Source organism: Cherax quadricarinatus, chromosome 7, assembly GCF_038502225.1.
Source record: "Cherax quadricarinatus isolate ZL_2023a chromosome 7, ASM3850222v1, whole genome shotgun sequence".
Lineage (NCBI taxonomy): Eukaryota > Metazoa > Arthropoda > Malacostraca > Decapoda > Parastacidae > Cherax > Cherax quadricarinatus.
In genome coordinates this window covers 47,717,132-47,743,289 of record NC_091298.1, presented here as the reverse complement: position 1 = coordinate 47,743,289, position 26,158 = coordinate 47,717,132, and the positions used below count along the sequence as shown (strand labels likewise).

The 26,158-nt window shown below is 40.1% G+C and overlaps 1 protein-coding gene across 3 annotated transcripts in view; it reads right to left on the bottom strand.

Moving 5' to 3' along the window:
- Nucleotides 1-26,158, bottom strand: part of LOC128686850 (zinc finger CCCH domain-containing protein 18-like) — a 177,131-nt gene that overhangs the window by 129,130 nt on the left and 21,843 nt on the right. For all 3 annotated transcript variants that reach the window (XM_070082415.1, XM_070082416.1, XM_070082414.1), the window contains exons 5-6: nt 24,568-24,712; nt 11,194-11,274 (exon numbers count right to left, since the gene is read on the bottom strand). In XM_070082415.1, the coding sequence (XP_069938516.1) occupies nt 11,194-11,274; nt 24,568-24,712 (226 nt within the window). The remainder of the gene's footprint in view (nt 1-11,193; nt 11,275-24,567; nt 24,713-26,158) is intronic.

The following is a 26,158-nucleotide window of genomic DNA, read 5'->3' as shown; positions in this document are numbered from 1 at the left end:
TGCTGGAAGTCCAAGCCCCTCGCACACAAAACCTCCTTTACCCCCTCCCTCCAACCTTTCCTAGGCCGACCCCTACCCCGCCTTCCTTCCACTACAGACTGATACACTCTTGAAGTCATTCTGTTTTGCTCCATTCTCTCTACATGTCCGAACCACCTCAACAACCCTTCCTCAGCCCTCTGGACAACAGTTTTGGTAATCCTGCACCTCCTCCTAACTTCCAAACTACGAATTCTCTGCATTATATTCACACCACACATTGCCCTCAGACATGACATCTCCACTGCCTCCAGCCTTCTCCTCGCTGCAACATTCATCACCCATGCTTCACACCCATATAAGAGCGTTGGTAAAACTATGCTCTCATACATTCCCCTCTTTGCCTCCAAGGACAAAGTTCTTTGTCTCCACAGACTCCTAAGTGCACCACTCACCCTTTTCCCCTCATCAATTCTATGATTCACCTCATCTTCCATAGACCCATCCGCTGACACGTCCACTCCCAAATATCTGAATACATTCACCTCCTCCATACTCTCTCCCTCCAATCTGATATCCAATCTTTCATCACCTAATCTTTTTGTTATCCTCATATCCTTACTCTTTCCTTATTTTCATTAAAATTTCTTGAGTGCCTCTTCCATTCTTTTATCTGCTCTCTTTTTGCACTCTCTCACCACTCTCTTCACCTTTCTTTTACTCTCCATATACTCTGCTCTTCTTATAACACTTCTGCTTTGTAAAAACCTCTCATAAGATACCTTTTTCTCTTTTATCACACCCTTTACTTCATCATTCCACCAATCACTCCTCTTTCCTCCTGCACCCACCCTCCTATAGCCAAAAACTTGTGCCCTACATTCTAATACTGCATTTTTAAAACTATTCCAACCCTCTTCAACCCCCACACTACTCATACTTACATTAGCCCACCTTTCTGCCAATAGTTGCTTATATCTCACCCTAACTTCCTCCTCCCTTAATTTATACACTTTCATCTCTCTCTTACTTCTTGGTGCCATTTTCCTTTTGTCCTATCTACCTCTTACTCTAACTGTAGCTACAACTAAATAATGATCCAATATATCTCTTGCCCCTCTATAAACATGTATATCCTGAAGCCTACCCATCAACCTTTTATCCACCAATACATAATCTAACAAACTACTTTCATTACGTGGTATATCATACCTTGTATACTTATTTATCCTCTTTTTCATAAAATATGTATTACTTATTACCAAACCTCTTTCTACACATAGCTCAATTAAAGGCTCCCCATTTGTATTTACCCCTTGCACCCCTAATTTACCTACGACTCCCTCCACAACATTTTTACCAACTTTAGCATCGAGATCCCCAACCACAAGTACTCTTTCACTTCGTTCAAAACTACCCATGCACTCGCTCAACATTTCCCAAAATCTCTCTCTCTCCTCTACACTTCTCTCTTCTCCAGGTGCATAAGCACTTACTATAACCCACTTTTCTCATCCAACCCTTATTTTACACCACATAATCCTTGAATTTATACATTTATATTCCCTCTTTTCCTGCCATTACTTATCCTTCAACATTATTGCTACTCCTTTAGCTCTAACTTTATTTGAAACCCCTGACTTAATGTCATTTATTACTCCCCATTGAAACTCTCCTACTCCCTTCAGCTTTGTTTCACTTAAAGCCAGAACATCCAGTTTCTTCTCATTCATAATATCCACAATCATCTTTTTCTTATCATTCGCACAACATCCACGCACATTCAAACATCCCACTTTGGCAGTTTTCTTCTTTTTCTTTTTAGTAAGCTATATGGGAAAAGAGGGTACTAACCCATTGTTCCCGGCATTTTAGTTGATTTTTACAACGTGCATAGCTTACGGAGGAAAGGTTCTTATTCCACTTCCCAATGGAAATGAAATGAAAAGCACTAAGAACAAAAACTTTTTTTTTTTTTTTTTCAACAAGTCGGTCGTCTCCCACCGAGGCAGGGTGACCCAAAAAAGAAAGAAAATCCCCAGAAAGAAAATCCCCAAAAAGAAAATACTTTCATCATCATTCAACACTTTCACCAAACTCACACATTATCACTGCTTTTGCAGAGGTGCTCAGAATACAACAGTTTAAAAGCATATACGTATAAGGATACACAACATATCCCTCCAAACTGCCAGTATCCCAAACCACTCCTTTAAAGTGCAGGCATTGTACTTCCCATTTCCAGGACTCAAGTCCGACTATATGAAAATAACCGGTTTCCCTGAATCCCTTCACTAAATATTACCCTGCTCACACTCCAACAGATCGTCAGGTCCCAAGTATCATTCGTCTCCATTCACTCCTATCGAACACTCTCATGCACGCTTGCTGGAAGTCCAAGCCCCTCGCCCACAAAACCTCCTTTACCCCCTCTTTCCAACCCTTTCGAGGACGACCCCTACCCCTCTTTCCTTCCCCTATAGATTTATATGCTTTCCATGTCATTCTACTTTGATCCATTCTCTCTAAATGACCAAACCACCTCAACAACCCCTCTTCTGCCCTCTGACTAATGCTTTTATTAACTCCACACCTTCTCCTAATTTCCACACTCCGAATTTTCTGCATAATATTTACACCACACATTGCCCTTAGACAGGACATCTCCACTGCCTCCAACCGTCTCCTCGCTGCTGCATTTACCACCCAAGCTTCACATCCATATAAGAGTGTTGGTACTACTATACTTTCATACATTCCCTTCTTTGCCTCCATAGATAACGTTTTTTGACTCCACATATACCTCAACGCACCACTCACCTTTTTTCCCTCATCAATTCTATGATTAACCTCATCCTTCATAAATCCATCCGCCGACACGTCAACTCCCAAGTATCTGAAAACATTCACTTCTTCCATACTCCTCCTCCCCAATTTGATATCCAATTTTTCTTTATCTAAATCATTTGATACCCTCATCACCTTACTCTTTTCTATGTTCACTTTCAACTTTCTACCTTTACACACATTCTCAAACTCATCCACTAACCTTTGCAATTTTTCTTTAGAATCTCCCATAAGCACAGTATCATCAGCAAAAAGTAACTGTGTCAATTCCCATTTTGAATTTGATTCCCCATAATTTAATCCCACCCCTCTCCCGAACACCCTAGCATTTACTTCTTTTACAACCCCATCTATAAATATATTAAACAACCATGGTGACATTACACATCCCTGTCTAAGACCTACTTTTACCGGGAAGTATTCTCCCTCTCTTCTACACACCCTAACCTGAGCCTCACTATCCTCATAAAAGCTCTTTACAGCATTTAGTAACTTACCACCTATTCCATAAACTTGCAACATCTGCCACATTGCTCCTCTATCCACTCTATCATATGCCTTTTCTAAATCCATGAATGCAATAAAAACTTCCCTACCTTTATCTAAATACTGTTCACATATATGCTTCAATGTAAACACTTGATCTACACATCCCCTACCCACTCTGAAGCCTCCTTGCTCATCCGCAATTCTACATTCTGTCTTACCTCTAATTCTTTTAATTATAACCCTACCGTATACTTTTCCTGGTATACTCAGTAAACTTATTCCTCTATAATTTTTACAATCTCTTTTGTCCCCTTTCCCTTTATATAAAGGGACTATACATGCTCTCTGCCAATCCCTAGGTACCTTCCCCTCTTTCATACATTTATTAAACAAAAGTACCAACCACTCCAACACTAAATCCCCCCCTGCTTTTAACATTTCTGTCATGATCCCATCAGTTCCAGCTGCTTTACCCCCTTTCATTCTATGTAATGCCTCACGTACCTCCACCACACTTACATTCTGCTCTTCTTAACTCCTAAAAGATGGTATACCTCCCTGGCCAGTGCATGAAATTACCGCCTCCCTTTCTTCCTCAACATTTAAAAGTTCCTCAAAATATTCTCGCCATCTACCTAATACCTCCCTCTCCCCATCTACTAACTCCCCTACTCTGTTTTTAATGGACAAATCCATACTTTCCCTAGGCTTTCTTAACTTGTTTAACTCACTCCAAAATTTTTTCTTCTTTTTATTAAAATTTCTTGACAGTGCCTCTCCCACTCTTTCATCTGCTCTCCTTTTGCACTCTCTCACCACTCTCTTCACCTTTCTTTTACTCTCCATATACTCTGCTCTTCTTATAACACTTCTGCTTTGTAAAAACCTCTTGTAAGCTACCTTTTTCTCTTTTATCACACCCTTTACTTCATCATTCCACCAATCACTCCTCTTTCCTCCTGCCCCCACCCTCCTATAACCACAAACTTCTGCCCCACATTCTAATACTGCATTTTTAAAACTATTCCAACCCTCTTCAACCCCCCCACTACTCGTCTTTGCACTAGCCCACCTTTCTGCCAATAGTCGCTTATATCTCGCCTGAACTTCCTCCTCCCTTAGTTTATACACTTTCACCTCCCTCTTACTTGTTGTTGCCACCTTCCTCTTTTCCCATCTACCTCTTACTCTAACTGTAGCTACAACTAAATAATGATCTGATATATCAGTTGCCCCTCTATAAACATGTACATCCTGGAGCCTACCCATCAACCTTTTATCCACCAATACATAATCTAACAAACTACTTTCATTACGTGCTACATCATACCTTGTATATTTATTTATCCTCTTTTTCATAAAATATGTATTACTTATTACCAAATTTCTTTCTACACATAACTCAATTAAAGGCTCCCCATTTACATTTACCCCTGGCACCCCAAATTTACCTACTACTCCCTCCATAACATTTTTACCCACTTTAGCATTGAAATCCCCAACCACCATTACTCTCACACTTGATTCAAAACTCCCCACGCATTCACTCAACATTTCCCAGAATCTCTCTCTCTCCTCTACACTTCTCTCTTCTCCAGGTGCATACACGCTTACTATAACCCACTTTTCACATCCAATCTTTATTTTACTCCACATAATCCTTGAATTTATGCATTTGTAGTCCCTCTTTTCCTGCCATAGCTTATCCTTCAACATTATTGCTACTCCTTCTTTAGCTCTAACTCTATTTGAAACCCCTGACCTAATCCCATTTATTCCTCTCCATTGAAACTCTCCCACCCCCTTCAGCTTTGTTTCACTTAAAGCCAGGACATCCAGTTTCTTCTCATTCATAACATCCACAATCATCTCTTTCTTATCATTTGCACAACATCCACGCACATTCAGACTTCCCACTTTGACAATTTTCTTCTTATTATTCTTTTTAGTAATCTTTACAGGAAAAGGGGTTACTAGCCCATTGTTCCCGGCATTTTAGTTGACTTTTACAACACGCATGGCTTACGGAGGAAAGATTCTTATTCCACTTCCCCATGGATATAAAAGAAAAAGTAATAAGACCAAGAACTATTAAGATAAAATCAAAGAAAACTCAGATGAGTGTGTATAAATAAACGTGTACATGTATGTGTAGTGTGACCTAAGTGTAAGTAGAAGTAGCAAGATGTACCTGTAATCTTGCATATTTATGAGACAGAAAAAAAAGACACCAGCAATCCTACCATGATGTAAAACAATTACAGGCTTTCATTTTACACTCACTTGGCAGGATGGTAGTACCTCCCTGGGTGGTTGCTGTCTACCAACCTACTACCATAAGAACTATTAAGATAAAATCAAAGAAAACTCAGATGTGTGTGTATACATAAACGTGTACATGTATGTGTAGTGTGGCCTACGTGTAAGTAGGAGTAGCAAGACTACCTGAAATCTTGCATGTTTATGAGACAGAAAAAAAAGACACCAGCAATCCTACCAGCATGTAAAACAAATACAGGCTTCCATTTTACACTCACATGGCAGGGCAGTAGTACCTCTCAAATGGATGCTGTCTACCAATCTACTACCTTAAAAATTATAGGGGAAAAAGTTTACGGTAGGGTTATTATCGAAGGAATTAGAGGTAAGATAGAGAGTAGGATTGCAGGTGAGCAAGGAGGCTTCAGAGTGGGTAGGGGAAGTGTAGATCAAGTGTTTACATTAAAGCGTTTATGGATTTAGAAAAGGCATATGATAGAGTGGATAGGGGAGCAATGTGGCAGATGTTTCAAGTGCATGGAATAGGTAGTAAGTTATTAAATACTGTAAAGAGTTTTTATGAGGATAGTGAGGCTCAGGTAAGGTGTGTAGGAGAGAGGGAGATTTCTTCCTGGTAAAAGTAGGTCTTAGACAGGGATGTGTAATGTCACCATGGTTGTTTAATATATTTATAGAAGGGGTTGTAAAAGAAGTAAATGCTAGGGTGTTGGGGAGAGGAGTGGGATAAAATTATGGGGAATCAAGTACAAAATGGGAGTTGACACAGTTACTTATTGCTGATGATACTGTGCTTATGGGAGATTCTAAAGAAAAGTTGCAAATGTTAGTAGACGAGTTTGGGACGGTGTGTAAAGGTAGAAAGTTGAAAATGAACATGGATAAGAATAAGGTGATGAAGGTATCAAATGATTTAGATAAAGAAAAATTGGATATCACATTGGAGAGAAGGAATATGGAAGTGAATGTTTTCAGATATTTGGGAGCTGACTTGTCAATAGATGGGTTTATGAAGGATGAAGTTAACCATAGGATTGATGAAGAAAAAAAGGTGAGTGGTGCATTGATATATCTGTGGAGACAAAAAACGTTATCTATGGATAACAAAAAAAAAAAAAAAACCAATACTGTGACTGGAACGATACACAAATAGCCCGCACATAGTTTCGGTCTGACTTGGACCATTTACAAAGTCACACTAACGTTAGTGTGACTTTGTAAGTGGTCCAAGTCAGATCAAAACGTCGTCATAAGCTCCTCTCTTATAAGTGCGTATTATTTGTTATCTATGGAGGCAAAGGAAGGAATGTATGAAAGTATAGTGGTACCGACACTCTTATATGCGTGTGAAGCCTGGGTTGTAAATGCTGTAGCGAGGAGGCAGCTGGAATAAGTGGAAATGTCCTGTCTAAGTGCAATGTGTGGTGTAAATATTATGTAGAGAATTTGGAGTGTGGAAATTAGGAGAAGGTGTGGAGTTAATAAAAGTATTAGTCAGAGGGCTGAAGAGGGGTTGTTGAGGTGGTCTGGTCATTTAGAGAGAATGGATCAAAGTAGAATGACATGGAGAGAGTATAAATCTGTAGAGGGAAGGAAGGAGGGGTAGGGGTCGTCCTCGAAAAGGACAGAGGGATGGGGTAAAGGAGGTTTTATGGGCAATGGCCTTGGACTTCCAGCAAGCATACGTGAGTGTGTTAGATAGGAGTAAATGGAGATGAATGGTTTTTGGGATTTGAAGAGCTATTGGAGTGTGAGCAGGGCAATATTTAGTGACGGGATTCAGGAAAACCGGTTATTTTTATATAGCCGGACTTGAGTCCTGGAAATGGGAAGTACAGTGCCTGCACTTTATAGGAGGGGTCTGGTATATTGACAGTTTGGAGGGACTTCTAAACTACTGTATCTGAGTGTGAGTGAGGTGAAAGTGATGACTGATGATGAAAGTATTTTCTTTTTGGGGATTTTCTGTCTTTTTGGGTCACCTTGCCTCGGTGGGAGACGGCCAACTTGTAAGAAAAAAAAAATTCCTTTTCAACCTAGGAGACCTGGTGTAAGACACTGCCTTGGGGAAGATAATCCACAGAATCATTAACAGGATTATTTCACTTCAATCTTCTCCTACTTTGAACTATCAGTCACATACACATTAACCAAATTACTATATAATCAATATATACATATCATTTTCTACCAGAAGAACTAAACTTTCTTTATATAAGTGATACACAACTCCAGAACCACTATCAGGCACACAGTCTCCTCCAATTCTTGGCTGCATCCATATGCAAATTACAAAGGTTTCACATACTTCCATATTTGTATCTATCCCCCAGAACTCACATCACTTTTACATATATTCCACCTACATAAACTCTTCCTGGCACTGAACAATATACCTCCTATTCAATACATGTTGAACAACCTTAATAATCCTCCTATATTCACTTTGTTAATTATCTAATTAGGTTGACTGCCTCTCTTAACTATGCATCCTCTCCTCCACAAAATAAAATTTACACAAATAACCCGCACATAGAAGATTATTATTATTATAATCAAGGGGGAAGCGCTAAACCCGGAGGATTATACAGCGCCTGGGGGGGGATGTGGAAGGCATTCAGGCTTAATTCAGGGAACTGGAGCGCAGATCCAATTCCCTAAATCAAGAGCCCCTCACCAACATCAAGGAACCTTCCTTGAGGGGAGCACATAGAAGAGAGGAGCTTACGACGACATTTTGGTCCGACTTGGACCATTTACAAAGTCACACTATTCAGAAGTGGAGCAGGACAGCTATATATAGGCAGGAAGAGGCGGCGGCGGCAGCGGCGGCGGCAGCGGCGGCAGCGGCGGCGGCAGCGGCAGCGGCGGCGGCAGCGGCAGCAGCAGCAGCAGCAGCAGCAGTAGTAGTAGTAGTAGTAGTAGTGGGGACTAAGTCACAGGTTGAAGATGCCTTCTTTACTTTCCGTCAGCGTCAAGGTGCTCTCTTTGCGGCTCTACCACAAGATCTCTGTAACCTTCTCTCTACCATTGCGTTTGACACTGCTCGCCTGAATACACAAATTCATTCTTCTAAACTACAGAATGAACTTCAACGTCTCATCTCAGCTAGCCCTTGGTCTAAATTCTCCCTCACTGACTGTGTTACTAACTTGTCTTCTGTCTCACTCTCTCAGTATGAGCTTGGACTTCTTGGTTTTGGCCTTTCCTTTGCCACTTCGCCTACCCCTCGCACTGGTATTTCCCTGATTAGCTCTTTTGATTCCTTTCGTCAAACTCGCTCCCGTAATCTTCCTGACTTGCCCACTTTTCGTGGCGCTCTCCTTCCTGCTCTTTTTAGTCTGTTTTCTAAGAATCACCACCTTCCGCGCCATTACCAACTTGCCCTTTCTTCTCTTAAATCTAACACTAACATTGTCATACTATCTTCTGACAAAGGTAATTCGGTAGTTATCCTTGATCGCGAGGATTACCTCCGTAAAGCTGATGTCTTGCTCTCTGACTCACGTACCTACACTCCTCTCGTTTCCAACCCTCTTGATCGCATCAAGAGAACTTTCAACAAGAAACTAAGGACTCTCTCCGACCTCTGTCCTCCTGACTTTGACCTTGTTCAACGGTTTTGTGTCATCTGTCCCTCTCTTCTGTATTTCTATGGCCTTCCCAAAACTCATAAACCTGATATTCCTCTTCGTCCTATCATATCCTCTAGAGGTTCTGTCTCTTATTCCCTTGCTTCTTGGTTGGCCAAAACCCTCACTCCCTTTCTTGGTACTTTTTCTCCTGCCCACCTCCGTCACTCTCAAGACTTCATTGAACGGGTTCGCTCTCTCCCAACCTGTAAGATGCTTAGTCTTGACGTTGAGTCCCTCTTCACCAATGTCCCTCTTGATGATGTCCTTGATTTCCTTAGAGTGAAGGCCCTTGAAGGGTTTCTACATCTCCCTATACCTATTGAAGTCTTTCTTGATCTTATCCGCCTCTGTGTGGACTCTAATTCCTTTTCCTTCCAAGGGAAATATTATTCTCAAACCTTCGGTGTCGCTATGGGCTCTCCTCTCTCTCCTGTCCTTGCTAATCTTTACATGGAATACTTCGGGACTGTTCTTCTTCCTACCATCGATGTGCAACCTTCACTCTGGCTCCGCTATGTGGATGACATCTTTGCTCTGTGGCCTCATGATGCCAATCTCTTCCAACCTTTTCTTGAAGCTCTTAATAATCTTGCCCCTTCCATTAAGTTTAAAGCTGAATGGGAATCTAATTCCTTGCTTCCTTTCCTTGATGTCCATGTCCACCGCTCAGATACAGGTTTTTCCTTTTCCGTTTACCGAAAACCTATGCACAGTGGCATGTACATTCACTGCTTTTCCTATCATGCTTCCCCTGTCAAGAAAAGTGTTCTTATCTCCCTCTTTCTCCATGCCCTCCGCATCTGTGATCCTCAGTTCCTTCCAGCAGAAATTTCCACTCTTCATAATTCATTTTCCCATCTTGGCTACCCTTCCCATTTCATAGACACTGCCTTCTCACGAGCTAAACTTAATTTCTTCTCTCCCAAACTCTCTACTCCTGGGAACTCTTCTGTCCTCTGCCTTCCCTACATTTCTGGTCTTTCTAATCTCAACAATTCTCTCCGTCCCTTAGACATCAAGCTTACTTTCCGCCAGACTAACACTCTTCGCACTAATCTCATTCATACCTCTCCTCCCTCTACAGATGTTCCTGGTGTCTACTCTATTTCTTGCTCCTCCTGTCCTCTTCAATACTTTGGAGAAACTGGTCGATCTCTTTCTGACAGACTTAGGGAGCACAAAAATAGTGTTAGGCTTGCCAACACTAATGCTCTGTTCTGTCACGTCAGAGATCACAGCCATCCTATTGATTGGTCTTCCACTAAAACTGTCTTCCCTACTTCCAACTTCAACAGTTGCCGTCTTGTTGAATCCTCTCGAATACACAACTTTCCTTGTATGAATCTTAGTCCTGGCTTCGTCTCTGTAGATGCCTTCCTCTCCCATTACATTGTAAAATGCTCCAAACTTCAGAACACCCATGACTTAACCTGAATCCTCATTTTTTCTTCTTCTCCCTCTTCCCCTTTCCTCTTTCCTTTTTTTTTGTCTTTCTTCTGTTGCGTGTTTCTGTTCCTTCATTATTTATTTCATCACTTCCCCTTCCCCCCACCTCTGTGGACTTGCTCTCCCTCTGTGGGCACCTAGCTCCCTTGCAGTGCTCCCCTTTCTTTATACTTGACTGATTCCTCCTCCTTAGTTCCCTACTACTACCACTACTACTACTACTACCACCACTACTACTACTATTACTACTACCACCACTACTTCTTCCTGCCTATATATAGCCATCCTGCTCCACTTCTGATTAGTGTGACTTTGTAAATGGTCCAAGTCGGACCGAAACGTCGTTGTAAGCTCCTCTCTTCTATGTGCGGGTTATTTGTGTATCGTTCCAGTCATGGTATTGTGCCTTTTTTTTTTGTTATTTAAAATAAAATTTATTCATAACCTGCCAGTTTTATTTATTCTCTATACTCTTTCATTCACTTTATTCATAGTTGAAGCAAAGACCTGCAATACAAACCTCCTTAGCATAGCGGAGTCCCCGTTCCCATGCAGATTCAAATGGAGAAGGTTCAGGAACGAAGCGACGGACCTCTCGGGTCTAGGGAAAGGAAAAATTGCTTTAGCATCAAATATATGTACATTAGCCTATGTTATAAAAAATATTTAGTTTGTAGCACTAAAATTTATTTCAAGTGGCAACTGAATACAATACTACAACACTAAAAGGGTGCAAAAACCTAAAGACAGATTTTGCTGAAAAGTTATTAAGTGACAATGTGCTACAAGGTGAATAAACATGCATATAAAATTTCATTCCAATCAGAGAAATATTATAAATATCAAAATTATAACCTGAGAAAACACAACCCTAATAAAAAATGAACACAACTCCTGCAAGTATGTTCAGTCGTATATAATGCAATGTGCATTAACATTGTTTTATTTAAAATGTAGATTTTAAGTATGAAATATACTTAACTCTTGATTAACTATTTGTAACTACAGTAGCAGACATTAGCTTATGTTGTGTTGTCATTATGGCCCCAACTTAAACAATGATGCATTCCTGAAAATTGTTCCTAGGAACAATGTTTAAAAACCAAGTTCCCAGACATCAATGCTATAATCAAAGATCAATTCACGAGCAATATTGCTTGTATTTTTAAATAAGAAAATTTACCCAATAACATGCATTCAGTACCATTCCTTTTCACTTGCAAATAGTACATGTATTAAACACTGTCTAATTCATTCATAAATTAGGATAGTCCATACTTTTTTTTAACATTAACACATTGGCCATTTTCCACCAAGGTAGGGTGGCCCAAAAGAGAAAAACTTTCATTATTCACTTCATCACTGTCTTGCCAGAGGCACACTTACATTCCAGTTATAAAACAGCAAAATAAACACCCCTCCTTCAGAGTGCAGGCACTGTACTTCCCATCTACAGGGCTCAAGTCAGGCCTGCCGGTTTCCTAAATCCCTTTCATAAATGTTACCTTGCTCCCACTCCAACAGCACGTCAAATCCTAAAAACCATTTGTCTCCATTCGCTCCTATCTAACATGCTCATGCATGCTTGCTGGAAGTCCAGTCCCCTTGCACACAAAACTTCCTTTGCCCCTTCCCTCCAACCTTTCCTAGGCCAACCCCTACCCCACCCATCCTCCACTACAGATTTATACACTTTCAAATTCATTCTATTTTGTTCCATCCTCTCTACATGTCTGAACCACCTCAACAACCTGTCCTCAGCCCTCTAGATAATAGTTTTGGTAATCCTGCATCTCCTCCTAGTTTCCAAACCACGAAGTCTCTGCATTACATTCACACCACACATTACCCTCAGACATGACATCTCCACTGCCTCCAGCTTTCTCCTTGTTGCAACATTCACCACCCATGCTTCACACCCATATAAGAGCATTGGCATAACTATGCTCTCATACATTCCCCTCTTTGCAACCATGGACAAAGTTCTTCATCTACACAGACTCCTCAGTACACCACTTACTTTTTTCCCTTTGTCAATTCTGTGATTCACCTCATCTTTCATAAACACACATCTGCTGACACCTCCACTCCTAAATATCTGAATACATTCACTTCCTCCACACTCTCTCCCTCCAATCTAATATTTTTTTCAACAAGTTAGCCGTCTCCCACCTAGGCAGAGGGACCCCTCCCCCCCAAAAAAAAAGAAAATCCCCAAAATGAAAATACTTTCATCATCATTCAACACTTTCACCTCACTCACACATAATCACTGCTTTTGCAGAGGTGCCCAGATACAACAGTTTAGAAGCATATATAGATATAATATAAAAAGTGACCTGAAATAATATAATAAACTCCCTATAGAATATAATATCAGGGCCCAAATTATATATATACCGTCCTATTACACATCCCTCCAAACTGCTAATATCCCAAACCCTTCCTTTAAAGTGCAGGCATTGTACTTCCCATTTCCAGTACTCAAGTCCGGCTATATACAAATAACTGGCTTCCCTGAATCCCTTCACTAAATATTACCCTGCTCACACTCCAACAGCTCATCAAGTCCCAAAAACCATTTGTCTCCATTCACTCCTATCTAACATGCTCACACATGCTTGCTGGAAGTCCAAGCCCCTCACCCACAAAACCTCCTTTACCCCCTCCCTCCAACCTTTTCTAGGACAACCCCTATCTCCACAGATACCTCAATCCACCACTCACCTTTTTTCCTTCATTAATTCTATGGTTAACCTCATCCTTCATAAACCCATCTGCTGACAAGTCAACTCCCAAGTATTTGAAAACATTCACTTCTTCCATACTCTTTCTCTCCAATGTGATATCCAATTTTTCTTTATCTAAATCATTTGATACCCTCATCACCTTACTCTTATCTATGTCGGTTATTTATGCACTGAAAACGTCATCTTCAGAGAACAGGTGTCTTTCAGTGACTATGAAATTTGTGTGGTGTGGAGTCTCAGCCTCTTCATTTCTCTTCTACACCAGGTACTGACATCAAGCAATGATAGCATCAAATGCCCCCCAAAAAAGACTTGAACTTTATAAAGTATCTTGAGAACAGAATACCAAATTATGAATTGGTGAACACTCCTCTCACAACCTACAACCACTACCTACAGCATCTGTCTCAAGAACTGGTCTGTCTTGTGTTCTACCTCTCTACTTCCTTTCCTACTACCTCTCTTGTCCCATTCCTGTCTACTGGACTATATATACTGCCCCCTTCTCTCCTTCTGTTAGTGTGACTTTGTAAATGGTCCAAGTCGGACAAAAATGTAGTCCTAAGCTCCTCTCTCCTGTGTGTCGGTTATTTGTGTATATAGTGGAAGGGACTGATAGGCTTGATGGCAAGATACTCTTCTCTCAAAAGCCACTTCATCATCTTGGGACAGCCAAGACCCAGAGCATCTTACTAATTTTCCTGAATGGGCATCAGGAATCTGCATCCTTCCTCGCCATGCCACCATCCTCTTGGAATCAAAATGAAACATTCCAACTTTTCATGGCTTCCATCATTTCACTGAACATTGTGAGTGAGTGCCAAAAGATATATTGTAATTCAACTAATCCATCCCCATAATGAGACCCATAAGCAGTACCTACTGTAGTCTTGTGGCTCAGCACAGGAAGAACATGCCTTCCAAGTCAAAAGCTGCATTTATAAAACAAATAAAACTCAATTAGAAAGGTTGGAGGGAAGGGGTAAAGGAAGTTTTGTGTGTGAGGGGATTGGACTTCCAGCAAGCATGCATGAGCATGTTAAATAGGAGAGAATGGAGACAAATGGTTTTTAGGACTTTATGTGGTGTTGGAGTGGGAGCAAGGTAACATTTATGAAGGGATTCAGGGAAACCAGCAGGCTGGACTAGAGTCCTGGTGATGGGAAGTACAGTGCCTGCACTCTAAAGGAGGGGTGTTAGTGTTGCAGTTTTATAACTGGAGTGTAAGTGATCAAGTGAATCATGAAGAAAGTTTTTCTTTCTCGAGCCACCCTACATTGGTGGGAAATGGCCAATGTGTTAATTAAAAAAAATAATAACAGACTGTTCATTTTTCCTGTTTTTCAAGATGGCTGGAAATTGGAATTTTTGTGGTACTCTTAAATATTAAACTAGGAAACAGACATTTTGTCTGGATGTATGCTTGGGTTAAATGTATTATGGTGACATATCTCTCAATTCTACAATTAGACAGCAACCACCCAGGGAGATACTACCATCCTGCCAAATGAGTGTAAAATGGAAACCTGTAATTGTTTTACATGATGGTAGATTGCTGGTGTTCCTTTATCTGTCTCATAAACATGCAAAATTTCAGGTATGTCTTGCTACTTCTACTTACACTTAGGTCACACTACACATACATGTACAAGCATATATATACACACCCCTCTTGGTTTTCTTCTATTTTCTTACTAGTTCTTGTTCTTGTTTATTTCCTGATATCACCCTGCCTCGGTGGGAGACGGCCGACTTGTTGAGAGATCTCCATAGGGAAGTGGAACAAAATTCTTCACCCGTAAGCCATGCGCGTCCTAAGAGGCTACTAACATGCTGTGAGCAAGGGTCTGGTAACCCTTTCTGTATATATTACTTAAAAAAAAAAAAAAAAAAAAAAAAAAAAAAAAAAAAAAAAAAACTTAGAGAGAGCGCTTTTCTTTTTGGGCCACCCTGCTTCGGTGGGATACAGCCAGTTTTTGAAAGAATAAAGAAGAAATCTCTCAGTTATTATTTAAACTTTCAATTTTTTGATCACCCTAGTATGTGTTAATTAAACAGAGAAGAGCTATAATAAAGTATGTACAGTGGACCCCCAGTTTGCAATATTAATCCGTTCCTGAGAGCTCATCGTAAACCAAAAATATCGGAAAGTGAATCAATTTTCCCCATAAGAAATAATGATAATCAAATTAATCCTTGCAAGACACCAAAAAGTATGGAAAAATAATTTTTACCATATGAAATATTAAGTTTAATGCACACAAACTGAAGAAGACATGCACAGTTTGTAGTACTCTACTAACAATAGAATACATGACACTCACCTTTAATGAAGATCTGGTGATGATTGATGGGACAGGAGGAGGGGAGTGTGTCGAAGTTGTTAATGTTTAGAAGGGGAATCCCCTTCCAATAGGACAAGAGGTAGCAAGTCCTTTTCCGGGGTTACTTCCCTTCTTCTTTTAATGCCACTAGGACCAGCTTGAGAGTCACTGGCAGCCTCACCATGCCCAATCACACTATGTATACCACTACGATTCTTAAATCTTTCAAACCAACCTTTGCTGGCCTTAAATTCACTCACATCACCACTAGTTGCAGGCAATTTCTTTACCAAATCGTCATGCAACCGCCTAGCCTTTTCAAAAATGATTGCTTGAGAGATGCTATCTCCTGCTATCTGTTTTTCATTTATCCACACCAATAACAGTCTCTCAACATCTTCTAACACTTAGGTCGCTGTTTTGTAATCACAGTTGCACCTTTTGCAACAACAGTTTCCTTGATTGCCGTTTTCCTGGTCACTATAGTAGAGATGGTTGATTGGGGTTTTGTATACAACCTGGCCAGCTCCGACACACGCACTCTACTTTTGTACTTTGCAATTATCTCTTTCTTCTTTTCAATAGTCATTAGCACCCTTTTTCTTGAAGGGTTGGCACTAGAAGCTTTCTTGGGGCCCATGGTGACTTATTTTGCAGAAACAAGCACCAAAAACACTGTGATAATATGGAATGTACAAAATGTATCCTTAGATGCGAGCACACTGGCTAGCTTGTAAACACTGGCACACACGTGGACACGTCTCGGGCGAATTGTATACCGGGTTTTTTAACGGGAACCGAGGCAAAATTTTTGATATAATGCATTGCATACCGGATTTATCGGATACCGATGGCATCGCAAACCGGGGTCCACTGTACAGTGGTTGTGGAGAAATTTTCTCCAGGAGGGGGGTATCAGCCCCCTTCAGCCCCTTTCAGCCCTGAGGGGCCCAGCCCTCTCAGAAGGGGCAAATATCTTGTTTACTGCTACAGCGAGTAATTGATCCCAGATGCAGTACAAGTATGCGACGTGGTCAAGCGACCGCTGCTCCTTGCAGTCCAGTGTTGCAGAGTGTATTTTAATAAGAGAGAGTACATCTCTTACTTTAGCAGGACAATTAAGGAAAATCCTGCTCCCACTTCATTACCATAGTAAAGATAGTGGATATTGTTGTCTATGCTTAAGACAGCAAGATTTAAACATTCTGCTTTGCTTCATCGAGGAAGTGGCAAGGAAGCAAAAGTACTAGGTCAGCTTTTCCTTTGTGCTAGGGGAGTAACGGCGTGGGGCGCTGTGGAGTCTTCAGATTACTTTTGACTCTACTGAGAGTGACACTGATGCCAGGATAACCAACAAAGAACGATCTGTGCATTAGTGTGAACAAAGTGTCTCATAAAACACAATAAACACTTAAGAGAAGTGTGATCAGCTTCTTTAGTGATAAGATTGTGAACAATAAAGACAAATCTTGTGGAACATAGTGTACCAGTGTGCGTTTTCCTAGACTATGGAAGATGTGGACATCCAAGGACACTTCAGCTTCTATCAAGTCACCGATATCTGTCGAAGGTGTGAAGAACACCATAGCTCACGCTACAAGAGCAAGGTAGGTTACAAATTTCTTGTAGTACGGGGGACTGCGCAGTTCTTGAGTCGCAAGGAGTTTGTAATCAACCTACAGTCGGCAGTTAGGTGCGGACTTTTGAGCCCACACAAGTAAGTTTGTCAGCCATCAGTGAATGAAATATGCTGACATAACACCCCCTAGGGGTAATTTATAATCTTACAAATTATAACTCATTTACAGCCCGTTGAGAGACGACTTCGACAGCTTCTCAAGACCTCGTCTGTAGGGGTGGCTGTGCAGGCGATGAGCTGTCTTTCTAAGTTAAGTACAAACTCTTTAAACTTAGCTGGTAATGCCATTTCTCAACAGTGGTACCTCGGTATTTGAACAGTTCTCAACTCGAACAAGTATGTAAGTGTATTTTATTAAGTGCTTTTGTAAGTCTATTTTTGGGAATCTGAAACAGATTAACCTAATTTACATTATTCCTTATGGGAAAAAAATCATTCAGTACTCGAACAGCCTTCTGGAAAGAATTAAGTTTGAATACTGAGATACCACTGTATAGTGGTCCTTTAACCCTTAAACTGTCCAAACGCAGATCTACGTTTTTTCAACATTTGAAAGTATGTAAAAAAAATGTAAACTTTGATCTACATTTTTTTTTTGTTATATTTGAAAATATGTAAAAAACACAGATCTACTTTTGGAGCACTACGCATGTGAATGTAGATCTGCTTGGACAGTTTAAGAGTTAAATTATGATATTAATCCACTCCAGAACAAGTATTGTACCTCAAAACTATTATAACTCAAAACCCTAAAATACATATTTTTATGGTAATTCCTTCCTAGAAGCCCAAACACAACAACCTGTCTTTCAATACTTTGTTATTTAAACACTGGAGTTTTTCAAGTGATAAACATGAACTGCCTTCAGCTTAAGTCTCCAGTATTGGCACCCAGGAGTGGAATAAGCCTATTTCTCACAGACTTGTGCCCAGGCGAAGTAGCAGAGTAAGGCAGGATAGGCAAGACAGGGAAAAGAAGTCAGGCAGATAGCCCAACATCTAGGGAACTAGTAGGCAGGTGGGCAAGCAGGTGAGCAGGCAGGCAGGCGGACGGGATGTGTGTATGGGTGGACAACAGCTGGACTGCCCCCCACTTTCTCATTCTCCTATTCACTCCCACTCTCCCTTTCACTATATCTAACTCAAGATTCTTTACATAGGCTCACCCCCCCCCACCCTATGTACATATACTGGAATATTAGTGGGAATAACTGTGAGGGAAAGTATGGCTTGAGATATCATTGTCCTATGCCTTACTCATGGACATATCCAGTATGCTGGCAGCAGTCTCTGCCAGTGTAACTTAATTTTTATTTTTATTATCACACTGGCCGATTCCAACCAAGGCAGGGTGACCCGAAAAAGAAAAACTTTCACCATCATTCACTCAATCACTGTCTTGCCAGAAGGGTGCTTTACACTACAGTTTTTAAACTGCAACATTAACACCCCTCCTTCAGAGTGCAGGCACTGTACTTCCCATCTCCAGGACTCAAGTCCGGCCTGCTGGTTTCCCTGAACCCCTTCATAAATGTTACTTTGCTCACATTCCAACAGCACGTCAAGTATTAAAAATCATTTGTCTCCATTCACTCCTATCAAACACGCTCACGCATGCCTGCTGGAAGTCCAAGCCCCTCGCACACAAAACCTCCTTTACCCCCTCTCTCCAACCTTTCCTAGGCTGAACCCTACCCCGCCTTCCTTCCACTACAGACTGATACACTCTTGAAGTTATTCTGTTTCGCTCCATTCTCTCTACATGGCCGAACCACCTCAACAACCCTTCCTCAGCCCTCTGGACAACAGTTTTGGTAATCCTGCACCTCCTCCTAACTTCCAAACTACGAATTCTCTGCATTATATTCACACCACACATTGCCCTCAGACATGACATCTCCACTGCCTCCAGCCTTCTCCTCGCTGCAACATTCATCACCCATGCTTCACACCCATATAAGAGTGTTGGTAAAACTATACTCTCATACATTCCCCTCTTTGCCTCCAAGGACAAAGTTCTTTGTCTCCACAGACTCCTAAGTGCACCACTCACCCTTTTCCCCTCATCAATTCTATGATTCACCTCATCTTTCATAGACCCATCCGCTGACACGTCCACTCCAAATATCTGAATACATTCACCTCCTCCATACTCTCTCCCTCCAATCTGATATCCAATCTTTCATCACCTAATCTTTTTTTTATCCTCATAACCTTACTCTTTCCTGTATTCACTTTTAATTTTCTTCTTTTGCACACCCTACCAAATTCATCCACCAATCTCTGCAACTTCTCTTCAGAATCTCCCAAGAGCACAGTGTCATCAGCAAAGAGCAACTGTGACAACTCCCACTTTATGTGTGATTCTTTATCTTTTAACTCCACACCTCTTGCCAAGACCCTCGCATTTACTTCTCTTACAACCCCATCTATAAATATATTAAACAACCACGGTGACATCACACATCCTTGTCTAAGGCCTACTTTTACTGGGAAATAATCTCCCTCTTTCCTACATACTCTAACTTGAGCCTCACTATCCTCGTAAAAACTCTCCACTGCTTTCAGTAACCTACCTCCTACACCATACACCTGCAACATCTGCCACATTGCCTCCCTATCCACCCTGTCATACGCCTTTTCCAAATCCATAAATGCCACAAAGACCTCTTTAGCCTTATCTAAATACTGTTCACTTATATGTTTCACTGTAAACACCTGGTCCACACACCCCCTACCTTTCCTAAAGCCTCCTTGTTCATCTGCTATCCTATTCTCCGTCTTACTCTTAATTCTTTCAATAATAACTCTACCATACACTTTACCAGGTATACTCAACAGACTTATCCCCCTATAATTTTTGCACTCTCTTTTGTCTCCTTTGCCTTTATACAAAGGAACTATGCATGCTCTCTGCCAATCCCTAGGTACCTTACCCTCTTCCATACATTTATTAAATAATTGCACCAACCACTCCAAAACTATATCCCCACCTGCTTTTAACATTTCCATCTTTATCCCATCAATCCCGGCTGCCTTACCCCCTTTCATTTTACCTACTGCCTCACGAACTTCCCCCACACTCGCAAGTTTTTAACCAATCTTTTCCCTAAAAAGTTAATTCTTCACACATCCATACAAAGAACAGACACAAAATACCATTGTATTATTTTTTTATAATGCAACCTTAAGACAAATTGAAAAATTAAATCTGTAGTTAGTGACCAATCCCTATCAAATTAATGTGAACTCTCTCTACATGTTAAAAATGAATGTACAAAAAAGTATGAATGTATTTAGTAAATAAACAAGTGAGAAAAAACTGATTAAAATGACTTTTTCAATAAATTTGCAAAGATTGTAATCCTAGATCAGTGTCTGTAAGTAATTAATTATTTGTAAGTGCCAATATTGTAAGTGTGGAAGCTCCTAGGAATCTAAATGCTATTTTCAACTGGGTCAGTGCTACATTTGTAATTTTTCATTGACAGTTCTGTGTAAATGGTGACTTGTAGATCCTTTTCTTTGCCTGATACTTCTAAAGTTTAATTCTCTAATTTGTATGCTTTATCTGGTCTGCCTTTACTTTCATCCATTTCTTTTACATTGCCTTTATCAACACCAAATTTTATCATCCATTTCTCAATCCACTTGCTCTCTCTCTCTCTCCAGGTCTTCCTGTACAGATAGTCAAGTTTTATGGTTTATCTTGCATAGGATTTTATTTTTCATTATCATCAAACAGGCTCATATAGTATAAATTTATTCTGGAAAGCGCAAACACAGATTACTACAGCATCTTTCTAATGACAACCTCATGAGAGCATTTTACCTTTTATCATCATTTGCATTTTTCTTTCAAACCAGAAATCTATCATCTAATGTTATAGTTAATCTTTAATTTTTTAATTTAATTTTTAACACAGCAGCATCTCCTACCAAGGTATGGTAACCCATTAAAAAGAAAACACTTTCACTGTCGCTCAATTACTGTCTTGCCAGAAGCATGCTGACATTGCACTGCAGATGGCCCTCTGAACTGTAACTGTTTTTCCCACCTCCAGCACTCAATTCTGGTTAACCCTTTCAGGGTTTCAGCCGTACTAGTACGGCTTATGCACCAGGGTCCATGACGTACTAGTACTTATAAATTCTAGTGCCTTCAAATCTAGTGAGAGAAAGCTGGTAGACCTACATATGAAAGAATGGGTCTATGTGGTCAGTGTGCGCAGTATAAAAAAAAATCCTGCAGCCCACTGTGCGTAATGAGAAAAAAAACTATGACCGTGTTTTTGGATTAAAACAGCGACTTTGAACTATATTTTCGTATGGTATTTATTGTTATAGTCTAGTTTTCCTAGTCTCATTGTATAGAATGGAAGACATATTACAGAAATTGAGATGATTTTGATTTTTTTTACAATGAAAAGTACCTTGAAATTGAGCTCAAAGTAGCAGAAATGTTCGATTTTTACCAAAGTTCAAAAGTAAACAAATCATGCTAAGCATCCAATACACGTCAACTGGTGAGTCTAATATTCTTTCACAAGTGCGCCAATATTATTTACACCATTTCTACACTAATGCAGTAGTCTGAATAACAGTAAATCTTCTATTTTTTGTGAGAATAAAAATTCAAAGTGAAAAGCAAAAGAAATGTAAGAGGGGCCTGGGGATGTGACTAATGAACAGAGAAAATGTTATTTTAGTGCCAGGAATGTCTTTCTTGTTTATTCTGGACCCTATTTGGAAATTGGCATCTTTTGAAATTTGTGTGAAATTTGCAAAATTGCTAAATTCTGACCACTGTATTGGATAGTTGAAATTGGTAAATTGGTGGTTTCTTGTACTCATTCGATAGAAAAAATGGAGTTCTAGCGAAATAGTTATGATTTTTGTCGACTAGTACATTGGAATTGGCCGAAAATAAGGCTCAAAGTGGGCAAAATCGCCGATGCGTAGACATCGTCGAGACCACTAACTTCGCGAGAGCATAATTCTGTAAGTTTTCCATCAAATTTCATACTTTTGGTGTCATTATGATCGGGAAAAGATTCTCTATCTTTTCACAAGAAAAAATAACTTTTTTTTTTTCTGAAATTTGGAGGACCCTGAGAACAAGTCACTGAGAGGGTCTTTGGACCCTGAAAGGGTTAACCAGTTTCCTGAGTCCCTTCATTAATGTTACCTTGCTCACGCTCCAACAGCACATCGTCATAAAAACCACTTGCTTCCACTCACTGATCAAACATGCTGACACAAACCTGTTGGGAGATTCAAGCCCCTACCACTCAGCACCTCTATGCCTCCTATATTTTTTTGTATCCAGATTAGCATTTGAGGTATTATCAAAAGCCTGCTTAAAATAAAAAATACAGTGTGCCCATTTGTTTTATTCTTGAATGATTTGTCAATTTTTTTTAGATAAATAACCCTGGATGTTTTCAGAAACTTGGCAGTTGAAGTGTCGGCGGATGGATTTGTGAAGGATGAGGTTAATAATAGAATTGATGAGGGAAAAAAGGTGAGTGGTGCGTTGAGGTATATGTGGAGTCAAAAAATGTTATCTATGGAGGCAAAGAAGGGAATGTATGAAAGTATAGTAGTACCAACACTCTTATATGGTTGTGAAGCTTGGGTGGTAAATGCAGCAGCGAGGAGACGGTTGGAGGCAGTAGAGATGTCCTGTCTAAGGGCAATGTGTGGTGTAAATATTATGCAGAAAATTCAGAGTGTGGAAATTAGGAGAAGGTGTGGAGTTAATAAAAGCATTAGTCAGAGGGCAGAAGAGGGGTTGTTGAGGTGGTTTGGTCATTTAGAGAGAATGGATCAAAGTAGAATGACATGGAAAGCATATAAATCTATAGGGGAAGGAAAGAGGGGTAGGGGTCGTCCTCGAAAGGGTTGGAAAGAGGGGGTAAAGGAGGTTTTGTGGGTGAGGGGCTTGGACTTCCAGCAAGCGTGCATGAGTGTGTTAGATAGGAGTGAATGGAGATGAATGATACTTGGGACCTGACGATCTGTTGGAGTGTGAGCAGGGTAATATTTAGTGAAGGGATTCAGGGAAACCGGTTATTTTCATATAGTCAGACTTGAGTCCTGGAAATGGGAAGTACAATGCCTGCACTTTAAAGGAGGGGTTTGGGATATTGGCAGTTTGGAGGGATATGTTGTGTATCTTTATACGTATATGCTTCTAAACTGTTGTATTCTGAGCACCTCTGCAAAAGCAGTGATAATGTGTGAGTGTGGTGAAAGTGTTGAATGATGATGAAAGTATTTTCTTTTTGAGGATTTTCTTTCTTTTTTTTTTGGGTCACCCTGCCTCGGTGGGAGATGACCGACTTGTTAAAAAAAAAAAAAAAAAAAAAAAAACTGGAGCCTCCTCCAGGATGCAATCCAAAATGGTAGACTGATTACTAGGTCCAGTATCAACTTATTACTTGTAACAGGTGCAACATAAGAAAAACTTTCTATTATGTTCTGCCTCACCCCAGACTTTAACCCCAATACTTTTTCATCCCAAAATCATATTCAGCAACATAAATAATTTCCAGAAGGCCATTATCACTTTCCAAGTAAGCTTAGATAAATAAGACAAGTGCAACACTTGTCTCATTTACCTACACAACAGACTTCATCACTAATACAGAATATAACATAACACTGGAGACAGTAGAAGCAGAGAGGCAGTTTTAAAGTCATCTCTAGATGGTAAATCTCCAGTGCTATATTCTCTAGATTTACCTGTGTCCCATATGTCTTATTCATCAATATGTTGATATTCTATACCAATACTATACCAATGAAACCCAGGTGCTTTTATGTGCTTACACACACATCTTTCTCTGAAGATGTAAGCACAAGAAAGTGCTCAGGTCTTATTATGTTTTCACTGTGGTATTTTTACATATTTGCAATCATGTGCTTTATTGTGATTTCCCCTTAGATAGTTCATGTTGAGAATTTCGTCTAGTGCGTAACATTGTCTAGTGTTTACTGAGTATCACTTAACACTGCTGCTTTGATGTGCAGCTGCATTAAGGAACTGGGCTTTACACTTATAAACTTAATATTGGACAAATTTGGAGCAAAATAAGAATGCAGAATATAAGTTTAATGATGGTACACAGAATATTTTTTCTTAAAAATATTAGTAACATTGTTGGTGTATTCCTCACCCTTCCCCTCTCACTCTCCTCCTCCTTGTCATTTGCAGCTTGGGGTTTGGAAGGAGCAAACATGTTATAGTTGCCTTTGTCTGATACACCTGGGTGTAAAAACCTGCAGTTTGTGCCCCATGTGCACTGTCCTTTGTTGAAGAATCTGTAAAAAATAAAATTATTAACACTGGCCAAGAAACATTTGCATATACTGAACAAATGCACCAGCAACCCCAAAACTGTATCCCCACCTGCTTTAAATATCCATCTTAATCCCATCTCTCCCAGCTGCTTTACTCTCTTTCATTCTACTCACTAGCCCATGCATTTGCCCCACACTCACCTCTAGCTCTGCTTTACTCCTATCAGATCTCATTCCACTCTTCCCAATGCCTCCCTTTCATCATCAACTAAAAACTCAAAACATTTCCTCATCATTACAGTACCCTCTTTCCTTCTTAGCTGTCAAGTCCATTTGCTCCCCTACTCCATTTGCTTCTCAACTTAGTAATCTCTTTCCAAAGCTATTTCTTATCCTCAGTACAATTTTCTGACAAAAGCTTACCCATTCTTTCATTTCCTCTTCGTTTTGTACTCTTTTAATCTCTGTCTTCCATACATCACTTTTAAATTGTTAGAGGGAAAGGGTGAGGAAGATTTTGACTGCTAGGAACTTGAGCATCCAGCAGGCTTTTGTAAGCATGTCTGTTTGGAGTGAGTGGTGTTGGAGAGTGAGCAAGGTAATGATTAAGAAGTGGGAAGTACAGTGCCTGCACTCTGGAAGAGGTGTGGAGGTGGGAAGTACAGTGCCTGCACTCTGGAGGAGGTGTTGAGGTGGGAAGTACAGTGCCTGCACTCTGGAGGAGGTGCTGAGGTGGGAAGTACAGTGCCTACACTCTGGAGGAGGTGTGAAGGTGGGAAGTACAGTGCCTGCATTCTGGAGGTGTGGGGATGTTACAGTTTGGAGGATCAGTAGAACAGTGATGTCTGTGCACTTCTGACAAGACAGTTATTGAATGAATTATGGTTAATATGTTTTCTTTCGAGTTCCCTTCCTTAGAGGGAAAACATCAGGCGTTAAAAATAACTTTGTCAAGTGGGATGCATACGGTAAAAAAAAAAAAAAGCTACCTTAGCTAAGGAAAAAATATTTATAATTCAGTACATCAGCAGTAGCTTCATGCATCAGAGGAGTAAATCCTAATTTGTAATCACTTAATAATGCCTAAGTGTCAATGTCATAGAAGTGGAACATCACAAGTCAGAACATACTACAATTTGTTTCTTACCTTTACTATAACTTTCAATAGCCCCTAACCTAATACTACTCAAGTTATTATCAGATTTGCACAATTTACATTAAGCATAAACATTAGATTCCTCATGTTTAAAGAGTTAACTGTTGTGTTTCTTAATATGCAACCACTTGTCCTTCTGGAGGAGACATGATCAAACAATCCCCATCTAGTAAGTTAATAAGTTGAATGTTATTTAAATGCAAAGTGAAATATTCATTCTGCCAGGCTTCTTTTCTGTCTAGGAAAGCATTTTACAGATACAATCAATGGTCATTATTAATGGTTAAACAAATAAATTAGAGCAAGAAGAT